This window comes from Hippoglossus stenolepis, chromosome 2 (assembly GCF_022539355.2).
Source record: "Hippoglossus stenolepis isolate QCI-W04-F060 chromosome 2, HSTE1.2, whole genome shotgun sequence".
NCBI lineage: Eukaryota > Metazoa > Chordata > Actinopteri > Pleuronectiformes > Pleuronectidae > Hippoglossus > Hippoglossus stenolepis.
The window spans coordinates 30,855,750-30,870,657 of record NC_061484.1 but is presented as its reverse complement, the minus strand read 5'-3'; the positions used below and the strand labels follow the sequence as shown (position 1 = coordinate 30,870,657).

At 44.5% G+C, this 14,908-nt stretch overlaps 1 protein-coding gene across 2 annotated transcripts; it reads right to left on the bottom strand.

Annotated features, from left to right (window-relative positions):
• Positions 1–606: 606 nt before the first annotated feature.
• LOC118120876 (calpain-2 catalytic subunit) lies at positions 607–14,492 on the bottom strand. Of its 2 annotated transcripts, none has more exons than XM_035176302.2 (21): positions 14,094–14,492; positions 11,778–11,847; positions 10,503–10,621; positions 9,765–9,898; positions 8,947–9,115; positions 8,545–8,628; positions 8,372–8,457; positions 8,138–8,203; positions 7,796–7,956; positions 7,162–7,331; positions 7,036–7,047; positions 5,908–6,119; positions 5,109–5,145; positions 4,481–4,546; positions 3,837–3,894; positions 3,299–3,363; positions 3,092–3,163; positions 2,927–3,005; positions 1,792–1,908; positions 947–1,005; positions 607–840 (listed from the first exon to the last, which is right to left on the bottom strand). In XM_035176302.2, the coding sequence occupies exons 1-21, from the start codon at positions 14,328–14,330 to the stop codon at positions 817–819; spliced, it is 2,097 nt and encodes a 698-aa protein (XP_035032193.1). In that variant the 5' UTR covers positions 14,331–14,492; the 3' UTR covers positions 607–816. The 2 variants fall into 2 exon arrangements, with proteins under 2 accessions (XP_035032193.1, XP_035032202.1); XM_035176311.2 differs by having other exon boundaries at positions 3,092–3,160; positions 14,094–14,491.
• Positions 14,493–14,908: the final 416 nt, after the last annotated feature.

Sequence of the window (14,908 nt, the reverse complement as noted above, 5' to 3'; positions counted from 1 at the left end):
AGCTTGTGGGCTAACATGTAAAGATGATGCTAGGCTAACAGTTCCCCTGGGTTTCAGTCTTTGTGCTAAGCTAGGCTAAACATGACCCCTCAGATGAAACGCATCTGAATCTGAAGTGTTAACTTGATAGCTGCATGTTAGCCACCAATGTCTGACTCACAGATACAATCTTGCTGGATTTATACCAGGTCTTAAATCTTATAAATTTACAATCAATAATTTTACTTTGTTTTTAACAGAACTATAATCTCCACTTCACCAGACACTTTGAAACACTGAAACTAATAACAAGTGTCAACTAGTTAATGTAAACTCTCTAGCTATCAAATGTTAGCTCCTTAGCAACCGAACTCAAATACAAAACATCTTAAACAGTTATGTTGATCTAAAATCAACTTTAGCAAGCACGTTAATGTTAGCGCAATGAGCATTTTAATGATCCAAGAACATTTACAGCTCAGAGGTAACATATTAGCATATTTTTGTGATTCGTGTTAAAATCAGTAAATTCGGTTTTTATTCCTGTGATCATTTATATGATTAATCATCAGTTATAACAGTTTTCATGTTAAGCTGAAAGATCCTTGAATTGAACACAGAGACAACTTGAATTCATCCAAATGTTTAATTTCAGAAACAACAGGTATTTGTGAATATATTTATTGACTTTACAGCGGCTGTCAGTCAGGTTGTGTAGAGATAAGTAAACACAAGCGCTATATAAAACATGAGGATTTGGAGTGAAGCGGCGTCTGTAAACAGGAAGATGGCGTGCTGCGTTAACACTGGGACTCTGGGCGAACAGGAAGTCACGGCTCAGATCATGGCGAAGTTTATCCACTGTAAACAGACACACACACACAGACACGTCAACACCTGGATGGAACCTGAACACACAGTTATAGACCAGGTCCGGCTCCGGAGGGTCCAGTGGGTCCGTTCTCACCTGGTTGAAGTCGAGCTCGATGGAACCGCTGTTGTGAGCGTCGAGCTTCCTGAAGATATCTGCAGGAGACGGATCACACGTGTTAAAATCAGATTCAGGACTTTATTCAATGGTCAATTGATCTAAAGAGACAATCTGCCTCGAGTGTCTTGTTTTTACTGCACATCAAATTATTATATCATATGAATCAGTTTGTTTCATTAAAACTGGACTCACTCCTCTTCTTATAAATAAACTCACATTTTAAAACACGTCAACTTGTTTTTCATCATGTTCATTAAAACGATTCTAATGTTTCAGCTTCATGTACATGAAGACGTTCGTCAGGTAACGAACCTCCTCGGGTGACCTGTGCTCATTTCATTCATTAATAACAAGAAAATCCCGCCTTTAATTCTCTGATGTGATTTATGAACTCTATGAGAACAATATACAATTTTAAAGTTGAATCAAATGAAACTAAAACCAGATTATTTTATTAAAGTTCTCTAAATATAAACACAGATGCATCATGGGAGGAAACAGTCATGTAGACGGGTTTTTCTGCTAAATATTTGTTTCAATCAGTAAGATTGAAAACCAAGGACGGGATTTGTCTCCGTGGAAACGTTTATAATACAAAATACTAGAAGAAGTGTTCATTTATTTAAGCTCAGATCTTTTGTAAGTTAGCAGGATCAGTTTAGTTTTTATCTTCTTCTGATCGGAGGGCAATCTGTGTGTTTGACGTATTTCTGATCAAATTCAGATCTGACGTTAACGTTCACATCTAAAGGAGAAAAGGTTTCTCAGTTCCGTTAGCGCTCCTCCGGTAGCTCTGCTAGCTAAATGCAGTGTTGACTTACTGAACATCATCTCCAGCCTCATCAGACATCCCACAAAGTTGTCGAAGTCGATGGTCATGTCGGGGTCGGAGTATCGAGCCACCAGCTGCTGGTAGATGGTGTTATTGAGGGAGAAACCTGGAGGAAGACCGACTGAGTTAGCGTAGCAGAACGGAGAATATGCACCCAACCACTGCTATTCTGCTCAGCTAGGCTAGTTAGCATTTAGCAGGATTAGATATACATATAATATATTGTCACAAAACAAACACATTTTATTGAATTGTTTGATGTGGTTCTTTCACTGATTAACAGCAAACGATGTTTCAGTTTATCGCTGCTGAGTATTTCAACGAGGAAACACTTCTCAAACAAACAAAAAAAATCTAATTATATTTATGTTACAAAAACAATACTAAACATTAAAAAAGCTTCTCACGATTACATATACATTTAAAAAAAACTTTTAAAGTTCATTCTGAGTATGACAAAGATCTGAATGTTTTCTACGACACACTTCTAATGCTAAGACTGCTAATGCTAATGCAGCTGTTACTCTACAGGACGTAACGTAACAAACCATCATCATCAGTTTACCGACAGTGACATGTGGAGAGTCCAGCAGCAGCAGAGGAAACACAAACAACATTATTTTAGTTGTGAGAACACGAAGAGAAGAAGAAGAGGAGTAGAAGATGTTAGTTAGCAGGAAACGCTTCACTTGAGAGTTTCCTGCGAGCGATGATTCACCACAGTTTAAACAGGAGGAGGTTTGAGACGTGAGTCAGAAGAAATCATCACAATTCAGGTTGAACTGTTTCTCTGAAGCTAAGAGATTCTGACCGAACATCAGAAGTTCATATTCATCCTGATTCACCTGAGACCGTCTGAGTCTGAGTCCTGAGTCTGTAATACTGAGTCTTAAATCCTGAATCAAAATCTTTTGTTGTAATAATATGAGGTCACTCTGACCTTTGACCTCTGAAACCTAATCTGTTAATCTGTGGGTCAAACTGAACATTTGTACCAATTTGAAGAAATTCCCTCACTGCATTTGGACATATCATGTTCACAAGAATCAGTCAGATGGATGAACAAAAAGATATATAAAGCCTCGGCCACTAGGTGTCGCCAGTGCTGAGACATAACAACTGACCTGCGTCTTTGAAGGCGACTCTCATCTCTGGAGTGCTCATTGTCCCAGAGTTGTCAGAGTCGTTCTTCTTGTAAATGGACTAGAGACACATGAAGACACAGACGTTAAACACCAGCAGGTGAAGTCAGACATGTTGGACTTTACTGGGGAGAGGTGACGTCTCACCAGGTATCTCTGAACCTTCTTCCACAGTGTGGCGAACTCTCCGAGACCGAGCTTCCCGTTCCCGCTGTCCTGCTGCTTGGTTAAAGATCACACAGATATATTCACATCCACAGAGGATGTGTGATGTCATACAGGTACCAGCTGCAGACAGGTACGTTCACCTGAACAAGGTCACCCATTCTTGTGAGTTTTAATCTTAAAGGATACGTCCATCAGGTTGACCATCACCCTGCACGTCTCCATACTGAAGCCGTCAGTTTTGATGTCAGTTCCTGTTGGAAACAGGAAGTTTAAGACCCAGTGTAAAGGAGACGTGTTATTCTCATTTTAAGGTTGATGATTTTAATTAGTGTTGAAATGTTTTCATTCTCTAAAGTTCAGAATCACTTTCCTCAGACTGTCCATCGCTGCAGCTCCTCTCTTCAGCCTCTGTCTGAAACTCTTGGTTTTAGCTCCTGTCTCTTTAAGACCCCCCTCCTGATAAAGCCCAGCTGGACCACTCTGTTGTAATTGGTCAACCGCTCAACCAGCTGACATAGCATCAGCAGTTGTGGTAATTCAAACTCTGAGCTGGAGGTTTCATGATTGGCTGTTTTTGAGACTGTGATTGGTTGACCTCAGCTCAGAGGCGGGGCCTCCTAGTGTCACTTAGCTGATGTTACCGTTAACAAGGTAAAAACCTGATTTTAGTTCCCACCTGCAGAGGGCACTCAAGTTAATTTAACTGAGCTTCACATAAACTCACGTTTGCCGACAATCTTGTTCATGATGGTCTTCAGCTCCACTGCAGAAATCTCCATGTCCTGAGAACACAACACCAGTTTAAAAACCTGCTCATGTTGTCAGGCTTATTTAACCACATTATGATTTCATTTATTTTATTTAGTCATTTTATTTTTAGTAAAGTTTAGAATGAAACACTAATAAACTGTTGTTTTCACTACAACTTGTTTCCCATGTTGATTTTATATTAATTGATCGATTCATCTGTATATTAATCCTGCTGTTCTGTCCTATGTTGGTTGTTAGCATGTAACTTATGTTAGCTCTTAGCATGTAGCATGACTCTGTGCACGTGATGCTGTGCACGGTGAACATATTTAATTATGGAATTCTTCAACTGAAAATAGATCGAACAGGGATCTGCTCTGATTGGTCGTCAGGGAATTATTACTAGATCTCCATCTGATCCTCCTGGTGGATCCTGACTCGTTCCCTGGCCTGATGGGACTTGTAGTCCCACGTACTTGTCCTCTGATGGAAGTGGTCCACGAGGATCCTGATCGACTCTGAGGTTCTGTCTCGTCTTAGACCTGATCTCAGCTGTTGGAGCTCGGCGGCGTGCACGTCATCATCACGTATGAATCCGACAAACAAACAGAAACTTACATCTCCGGCGAGTTTAGAGAAGAGGCCTCTAAATCCTGCGTCCACCTCCTCATCTGACACCGTCTCCTGGACACAATTTTCAAGAAAACCTTTATTAGTCAGCAGAACTGGTGACAAACAAACTGCTGACTCACAGTCAAATTGATTAATTGAATTATTTTGTTTGGCATTAGATTAATTTCATCATTTATCATCAACAGTATAAATGTCTGTGGACGTCATCGAACATCGTGTTTCATTTCTGTCTCACTGTCTAAAAACAAACTCATTTTCAGGTTTGACCTTTGACCCTGAAATGTTCCTACAGTTTCAATGTTGGTATTGTTATTTCCTGTGATGTCATTTCCTGGAGAATCTTCATGTCTCTAAAATCTGTACAACCTCCGCTAAAAGCACAATAAACTATAATAAATTATAAAAGTAAGGAAACTGTGTTGTAACTTAAATAAATACAAATATGTATGTTGGTTGGATTGGGATTCTCTAAGCTAAGCTAAGCTAAGCTAAGCTAAACTACCCAGGTGCAGCTTCATGTCAGTTGTGCCGACACGAGAACTAGATGTTGTTACTTCATGTTTGTGTTCGATACGGCAGCCATTTTAAATTTTCACTGATATTTGAAACTCACATCTTCAAGCTCAGCTTCAACTGGATCATCACACGGTCTGACAGGAAGAGAGTCGACATGTTAGAAAACACACACAGGACACTCATCGGCTTGATGCATTCACTAACCCCTTAACCAAATCTTAACCATCCAAACTAAAGGATGATCCTAACTCCAAGTCTTAACCCTCAAGCAGCACATTGAAGAAGTGAGGAGCTGACACGATGCTTAAAATGGTTCTCACTAAGGTATAAGTACAGGAACACCACACACACACACACACACCACACACACACACACACACACACACACACACACACACACACACACACTTTCCGTTTACACAGTAAACTCAGACGATGAAAACCTTCATTCAGAGCAGCTACAGACACGTTTTTGTCCAGTGGTGTGTTTGTTTATGTGGTGTGTGTGGGAGAGTGTGTGTGTGTTTATGTGGCTGTGTGTGTGTGTGTTTATGTGGTGTGTGTGTGTGTGTGTGTGGCTGTGTGTGTGTGTGTGTGTGTGTGTGTGTGTTTATGTGGTGTGTTTATGTGGCGTGAGTGAGTGTGTGTGTGTGTGTGTGTTTATGTGGGCTGTGTGTGTGTGTGTGTGTGTATGTGTGTGTGTGTGTTTATGTGGCTGTGTGTGTGTGTTTGTGTGTTTATGTGGCTGTGTGTGTGTGTGTGTGTGTGTGTGTGTGTGTGTGTGTGTGTGTGTGTGTGTGTGTGGCTGTGTGTGTGTGTGTGTGTGTGTGTGTGTGTGTGTGTGTGTGTGTGTATGTGTGTGTGTGTGTGTGTGTGTGTGTGTCTCAGGCTCTTACTGAGTCTCTGACTGTTTCTCGGAGAACACTCGGATGCAGAAGTCTCCGTTCAGGTGAGCCTCGAATGTGGATGGGACGATCAGATATTCTCCTGGAGGCATTTTGAAGCGAGAACTGACCTCGCGCAGGTTGATGAAGGTTTCTGATTTCGCCGTCTGAGCGTGGCTCAAGAAGAAGTTCTTATCCAGATGCACCTCACGCTGCCCCTGGAACTGAGGGAGGGATGAAAGACAATCAAGACGGCTCGATATTATCCATGATTTATATCCTGTGAGCTTCAGAAGCATCAGAAAGCTTTGAGACGTATTTGTGTGTTTCAGGTATGAGTCCAGATCTTGAACATTTCTCACATATTCAGCTTCTAAATTGATTTTCTTGTATCTGCAGATACTGGACTGCATCGTTCTGCTAACGTTTCATCATCTACATGTGGAACAACCTCTATGATGCATTAACAACACTGAGACCTCCTCAAACAAACAGCTGCTTAGCTTAGCATAAACAAAGCTAGCCTGACTAACCCTAAACCAGTACTGCTAAAACCTGCTAACATGACTGTACGTTATGTGCTTTCAGGCATGAACTGAAGTTCAGTCATGTTCCTCACATGTTCTGCAGGTTCTGTGTGTGAGAACAAATGTCTGAGTCAGTGTCTCTGCACATGTTCTGGATCTTCTCCTGCAGCCTCCTGGTAAAATGTGTGTAACATGTCAGAGTGAGTCCATGTGAGGAAACAGCAGGACAATGTGTGGAAGCTTCCCAGAGAGCGAGTGGACGTGTTGATGAGGTTTCTAACACGTGACGGACGTGAAACTGGAAGAACACAAACATCTCAGGATGAAGAAGAGGAGCCGTACACGTAGAAGACGAAGACGTCCACTTGGAAAGGAGAAACACTAACTACACAAATTGTCCAGACAAACGTTGCAGGAGTTCACGACGGAAATCAGCTTTAGACGAAAACCTTTTCAATAAAGTTTCCATCCACCGACATCAACAATTTTCAGGCGTTCCTGCTCAATTTCAAACAGATTCATCTAAAATGTGTGGTGTGTCCTGGATGGAGGTTTGAGGAGTGTGCTTTCCTGTGACCTTTGACCTGAAGGTGTTAGGGGGTCCGGTGCTCACCTGTTTGGGAACCTGAAATAAACAAAGACAAAAATATAACACGTCTGCGTTAAAAGAACACATTTCATGTGTCTTTACATATTTGAGATGTTTCTTCATAATCAGATCTTTGTCTTCTCTTCTCACCTCGTAGATGGCAAACCCGATGGTGTGCATGTCCTCTCCTTGTTTCCGCAGCTTCCTGCGGTTCTTCTGGATCAGACCAACTACAAAGCTGCAGCCCACCTCACCATCATCTGGGTCATCATCCTCCTCATCCAGCTTGATCACAAACTGTGGATTCGTCCAGAATGTGTCTGTGGAAGAAGAAACAGCTTCCAGCTCCATCACCTCTCACCACGGAACTCTTAAAAGGTTCAATACAGTTTCCTTTTGGAGCAGGTGGTAGTGATGGTCTCTGACCAGGACCAGGTTAAAACACCAGGTCCTCTGAGCAGCACACTAACCAGGACGAGCTGGTTAAAGGTGAAAGGTGTTGTTTCACCTCTGGAGACAGAAGTGAAGGAATGAAGTCTGATGGATAACAGCTGCTAATGCTAACGTTACCGATGACATAAATGTACATATAGTTCCTCCCATCTGTTCCAATCGGGCACCAGGTTCATCCGAACGACTGATCAGACAGAGGCCACCTCGATCTCTGAACCTTCATTTGGAGAATTTCTTACTTGAATATACTGATTTCACTTTTAGCACAGATTCATTACAGCTTCAGTCAGTGAGAGCAGTCTGTGCAGGTGCAAGGAGGTTCAGCACTTACAGGGGTTGTTTCTGCAGCCTCCGGCGGTGGATCCTCTCCTCCAGGTGCCGTCAAACGTGCTGACGCTCCAGTGTTTGACGGAGTCGTCTTCGATGGTGTCGGGGGTCAGGGTGCAAACCTCGATACGAGAGTAGTGACGCAGGAAGTCACTGTAGGACATCCTGTAGAGATAGGACGGAGAAGAACTGTCACTCCACACCAACAACCAACACCATCAGTTCCACCTTTGTATGAAGGATGTTAGGGCTGTGTGACCTTTGACCTCGGTTCTCTTACCATTACATGAACAGGTCAAATGGGTCAAGCTAGAGGTTTATCTATCCTTGTGGAGACTCGACCTACCAGAACTCTCCGTCCTCAGCGTTTGCGTTTGGACAGTCTCCCTGCACAGAGTTCCACTCGGACGATCTGTATAACAGAAGGATAATAACACAGAGTTCAAACAGAACCGTCTTCATACTCTACAATGAGGCACGGCTGTTAGCAGAGAACAGGAGGGTTGATTTGCTCAGATTTATCACTGTCTGATATGAACTGTGTTATGTTGTGTTCAGGTGCTGTGGTTGTCATGGTTACCCGTCGCTCCAGGCTCCGGTCCACTCCACCTGACCCCAGGGGTTCCTTATCCTCACCAGTTTCTCCTGCCGACCACGGTAGTTCACCTGGAAACAAAACAACATTTCATTTTCCTTATGTCACCTCATCTGATTCTCATCTGTCATGATGCCATTGTCAGGACGCTGTGTTACCTCGACGGCGCCGGTCAGTGAGTAGGCGTGGCCTTTCACCAGCTTCTGGCGAGTGACGGCCTCAGAGTCTGCGGCGCTAGTTATCTACACGACACAAACAGAGACGACTGTTTCATCTTCATCTTCAAAAGTCCAATCAAACTAATGTTCTGACCTGTCGATGGTTTATTCTTTAGACTTTCACAAACAAATCTGATCTGAAAAGAGTCAAATCTGAACAGTTTGAGCTTTAACGTCTGTTTCAGTTCAAAAACTAGGACAGAAGGAAAAGTCTGAACTGCGACTGAGAGCCAGGACAAAATGGACGTTTCATTGTAACAACCAGGAAAATCTTCAAAATGAAATAGTTGTATTATCCCATTTCAAATATCTTACAGTGTGAGCAGAGAAAAACAAACTCACGTCGATGGAGCAGCCCAGCAGCGCTCCAGCCTCCAGGGACTTCTTGATGATCTGGAACAGGTTGGACGGAGGTTGTTTGAGGTCGTAGTTCTCAGCGATGCCTCCCGTGAAATCTTCGAAGCCCTCGGTGGTCGAACCTCCGGACAACGCCTCGTAGCAGCCGTTCACTCTGCAGCGAGAACATCAGACTGAGCGTCAGAGTGAAACTAATCCATGACTGCTGGAGGTTTTCACTGTGACTCGTCGCTGTGGTCCACACGGACCGACTGCAGAATCTGTGCATGTTATACGATTACAGAGTTCTTTACTATTCAGTGAAGATAAAAGATGAATGTCAGTGAACTATTAAGAAAAGAAGTGGCCTCAGAGTTTAGAGTTTTAAACTTTCTCTGAATCTCTCACAGAATCTACGAGTGGATTCCCACTGAAGTGTGACAATGCAGAACCAGTTCAGAGCTGCTTGGTCAGCTTCACATTTGATCAGGTTTGGGAACCGAACACTACGTAGTCCGCACTCCACACCAGCTGGGGGCAGTAATACACGTACTTGTTGTCTGTTGTCTCATAAACCTCAACTTGGGTTGATTTCCGATGGAAAGAAATCATGGTGGACAAAACGCAGCTGTTCTCTGACTCCAGTTGTTTTCTGTCAGATTCAGACTATTTGTGTGGAACTGGTTCTAGATTAGACTGATCAGATTTAGATTCAGAGACTTGTACGTCGTCTGTTGCGTCCATTGTTAATTCTGTTGGTCTGCATTCGGCCGATCAGCACGATTAGGTTGTGTGAAAGTTGTTAAATCTCAGGATGCTCTCACTTGGCGTAGGCCTTCTCCAGCAGAGCGCTCCAGAACTCCCTCCCCTCGGCTGAGTGGACGAACATCAGCTCTCCATCTTTGACGGGCAGACGATCATCGATCACCACGTCCACCCACTCCCCGTACTGCCAGAACTACACAGCAGAGACAGAGGAGACAGTCTAACACTTTTACTTTGAAAAGTTCCCCCAATTCTGAATTCTACTTCCTGTCTTCCAACGCTATGAAAGAGGTTACGTTACAGTTGTTTTCCTTCGTTGTTCGACCTGTTACAGGCTGATTCAGTGTGAAGCACTCAGCATGTGGTTGTAATCTGCAACTTCACCTGTAGTTGTTACACAATCTTAAACACTGAACTGATGAAGTGGGATTAGAAGAAGTTGAATCAGCAATAAAGATCTCAGTCATTAAAATAAAGTCAGAGCCTCGAGTTCTCTTTACAACCTACTGCAGAGTTTTTCTTTAACATTGGTTCAGTTCCACAGGGTTCGCTGTTAAGACCCATCTAGTTTCACATGTTTCCACTTCGTGTATTAAACACGTGTTCACCTCACTGTTTAGCCCCTGTCAGGTAACCATAGCAACAGTCCCAGGGCTAACCGTGAAACTAACAACTGTCTGTTTTTCTAGATCATCATATAAAGACGTAACTGTAATAATAAGTTTATCACTGATTGTATCCTGAGTTCAAACCATAGTTCACACAGAACTACGCTGCTGATGTCAAACATCTGGTACCTGGAAGTGGAAGATGCCGGCGTAATCGTCACCGAAGCCCTGGTCGGTGGGAACAACCCTGGCCATCACATATTCATTCAGGGTCAGGGAAGCGATGGCCGCCAACAGCCAGCAGTCACCTGGACGGACATTGGACATTGTGTGAAGTTCTGTCATGATTAAGCCGTGAACGGACATGAGACGGTCTGGTCCCCGGAGGATTTCTATGATTTGCATCACCAGCTTGTCCCACAATCAGCACGGTTACCTAGCAACAGAGCTGCAGTTAACCACAACGAGAACGTTTTATAAACAGTGTACCATTAGCTGCTCGGTTGAGTTGAAGCCTGGTGCATCTAAAAGAGTAAACATAGGACCCTGGTCTCATTGCTTCCAGCCACCATTACCCCGTTAAGCTCAATGATGCTGGGAGATGGTGGCCTGTGAGCGATCCTCCCGCTTGGAAGGAGCCTTTGATATGTGATGTCCAACAGAGGCAGAGGCTGCATTGGGACACAGCTGAAGCGATTCATTCATGGGTTACGTTCCTTGACATTTGAATTTTGACCACAAAAATCTAATTAGTTCATCCTCAAGTCCAAGTGGACGTTTATATCAAAGGACGGACGCCTGCGGCTCTGGACTAGATTCCTGCAGCAGAAATGTTGTAGAATGAGTTGAGTCTGGTTGTTGAAATGTTTCAAGTTTAAACTTTCATGATGTTACACAACAACAGAGTCAGAGATCTGCTGCTGTGGTTTAACAGAGACACGACTCACTGCTGACGCACAACCACAACCACTACACTGCAGGGTGTGTCTCTCTTACTCTGTGGTTCTGGGTGTTAGCGTGTGTGCTAACAGCTCATAACTCCCTCTCTCTCTGATGTTTGAGTCAGTGTCTCTCGCCCTCTAACAATAGCTGGCAGACCTCTTCCTCCTCAGCCAATCAGGGCTCAGCATGGCAGCGCCCTCTAATTACACAAGATCAAGTTTCAGTTCAGCTGCTTCGACCTCATGAATTGAAAACAGACATGTGATTTTTTTTACAGTGACTCTTTCCTTTCGTGTGTTTTGTATGTTCTGTGATTCACATGACGTTGTGACGAGAGAACAGACGTGAACATTAGCTGCCTGTGTTTGCAGGATACATGCCTGGCAACGAGTCTCACACGCCCCCTATCAAAGCCAGCAGGCTTTCATTTCCTCCATGAGCTGTGAGTGTAGGTGGTGCGTTCAGGGACAGTCTGACAGGCTCTCTGTTATGGTGTGTTTGAGGACTGTAAGGAAAACTCACCCAGAGCTCCCTGGCAGATGTCCGTCCTGGTGGCTCCGCCCAAGATGAACTCAGGATTGGAGACGAGCTCCTGTCAAACGACAGATAGACGTGAGACTGAGAGACAGACGAGGACGCTCAAGTTGACGGACCAGTTTTTAATATCATCAAAAAACTAATTCAAACCAAACTGATCATATATTTAATCTACTTAAATAGTGTTTGTTTGGGCCGTGTCCCATCTGGTAACATGGAGGAGGAGGGGTTTAGACCTATACTGCAGCCAGCCACCAGGGGGTGATACAGATGATTTAGCTTCACTTCACCTGTGTGTGTGCGTGTGTGTGCGTGTGTGGTCAGATAAAAACATCACAACATGTTGTGTTACACTTGTCACTCCCTCCTCTTCCTCTGTTCCACTTCCTGTTTCTGACGGAGAAACACACGGAGTGACACATCTGCATGAGGAAAAGTACTGTGTGTGTGTGTGTGTGTGTGTGTGTGTGTGTGTGTGTGTGTGTGTGTGTGTGTGTGTGTGTGTGTGTCCTGCTCAGCCCCTCTGATCCTCAGTGTAGTGACTCATCTCTCTGGTATTCAGGATGTGTTCATGTGTCATGTGATAAAATCTGAAATTTCATGATCACCATCATATCGATTGTAATAACATGTGCTAAACATGATGACATCATCACGTCAAATGTCTCTGATGTAACAGCGACACTTTTAAAACCACTAGTTATAAAATGTGATACTTTACACAAGAGCATCGTTCTCAATACAACAGAGACCGGGTGGCTCGTCAGGCCGGAGATCTACTTCCTGTTTAGCCACATGTTCACGTAGACGACCAGAGGTGTCATGAGCGTAATTATGTTCATATACACACAGTAAACTGTGTGTACTACTGGAGTACTCCAGTAGCACACACAGTAAACTGCATGTGCTACTGGAGTACTCCACTAAGAGGCACAACGCAGAAGTCCCACTGGCTAGAACATCCAGATTCACGCCCTGCAAATAATACGTCGGTGCAGAGAAAATCTGGTTCCACTTATCGCAATTGGCGTTTTTTAAAAATACAACTTTATTAATAAAAGAAGATACACATAAAATGTTCAGTACTCTGTGCCCTGACCGTTAATAATAAAGTTTCCTGTTTAAAACAGAATGACACGTCCTAAAAAAAGATGTTTTCACTTTATACAGGAAATAAAAAACAAAACAGGACTGAAATTTGTTGGGCAGCCTTTTCTTGTTTCCTCTGCTAAAGGAGATAAGTTAGGAAGCATTGAAGCTCCTTTCCTTATCATGTAGAGAATTCAAACAGCTCTTATTAAGGCTGCTGAAACACTTCAGGTCATTTCACTCAGTTAAGAATGTTCCTAAGAAAAATGGACTATTCGACCGCAGCTATGGTCTCGAGGACATGCGCATGTTGCCTGAGGCAGCCGTGATGCAGGCGTGAAGATTACAGCAAGAACATCTCAGGTTACAGACTGAAGTCGCCCGTCTGCAAAATCCCAAAACACCCACCTACAACCACTACGACGAAGGTGGAGGATCGTAACAACTTTGCTGATGTTTTAACGACACAACAACTCATACAAATGTCTGAGTCAGTGTCTCTGGACGTTTTCTGGATCTTCTCCTGCAGCCTCCTGGTAAAACATCTGTAACATGTCAGAGTGAGTCCATGTGAGGAGACAGCAGGACAATGTGTGGAAGCTTCCCAGAGAGCGAGTTGATGAGGTTTCTAACACGTGACGGACGTGGAACTGGAAGAACACAAACATGTCGGATCCAGACAATCTCCTGCTGCTGCTTCATGAAAAATGAGCTCCAGGAAATGTCTGGACATGTTGGTGTGTGAAAACAGAGTCCTGGTGTCCTCAGGGCTCAGATGTTTGGAACATGTAACTTCACCACTAGGTGTCTCTAAATATCCTGTAGGACATCTTCAGGTGAACGTAGACAAGTGGACTTTCATGTCTGTATTTACATTCGATACGAACGCAATTTGAACTGCATGTTTGTGTCCCCTTAAAAATCTCAATCTCAACTTTCTGACTCAAACATAGAACTTGGACGTGACGTCAAAACGGAACGAGAAACAAACACAACTTTATTCTTCATTCACACACACACACACACACACACACACACACACACACTCACACACACACACACACACACACACACACTATAGAATGAGTTGCCTCAGGTCCTTCACCAACAAACATCCCCCTCCTCCCACGCACACAACCTCCAGCCCCACCCACCCCTCCAGCCAAACACACCCATCCGGACCTGAATCCAGATCCAGGCCCGGGATCTTACCGTGGGCCTCTTCCAGGTGACGCCCCGGGTCTTGTGGGAGCTTTGGCCCAGCTCCTTGAAGCCCAGAGACTCGGGGGCGGCGGCGAACGTCGGGTCGCAGAAGAGCCGCCCGGCGGAGCGGCACTTGGCCCGGAGCGAGCCGAAGTCCTGGTTCAGGTACCGAACCGCGTTCGCGTTGGTCCCGAAGCCCGCGGCCAAGGCGCGCTGCTTGGCCAGAGTGGAGGCCACACCGGCCATGATGAAGAGGAGGAGGAGGAGGAGAAGAAGGAGAAGAAGGAGAGGAGTTTTACCGAGAGACGGAAAAACTCCGCAGATTCTTCTGAACAAAGTTTGACAGATTTTCAGTCAGAGTGACACCTCCGCCCTTAGAGGAGGAGCCTGTCTCTCTCTACCGCTCTCTGTCTCCCCCACCCTCCATCTCTCTCCTCTCTCTCTCTCTCTCTCTCTCTCTCTCTCTCTCTCTCTCCCCCTCTCTCTCTCTCTCTCTCTCTCTCTCCCCCACCTCTCTCTCTCTCTCTCTCTCTCTGTCTCTCTCTCTCTCTCTCTCTCCCCACCCTCTCCCTCTCTCTCTCTCCCTCTCTCTCTCTCTCCCCCACTCTCTCTCTCTCTCTCTCTCTCTCTCCCCCCCACCCTCTCTCTCTCTCTCTCTCTCTCTCTCTGTCTCTCTCTCTCTCTCTCTCCCCCACCCTCTCTCTCTCTCTCTCTCTCTCTCTCTCCCCCACCCTCTCTCTCTCTCTCTCCCCCTACTCTCTCTCTCTCTCTCTCTCTCTCCCCACTCTCTCTCTCTCTCTCTCTCTCTCTCTCTCTCCCCACTC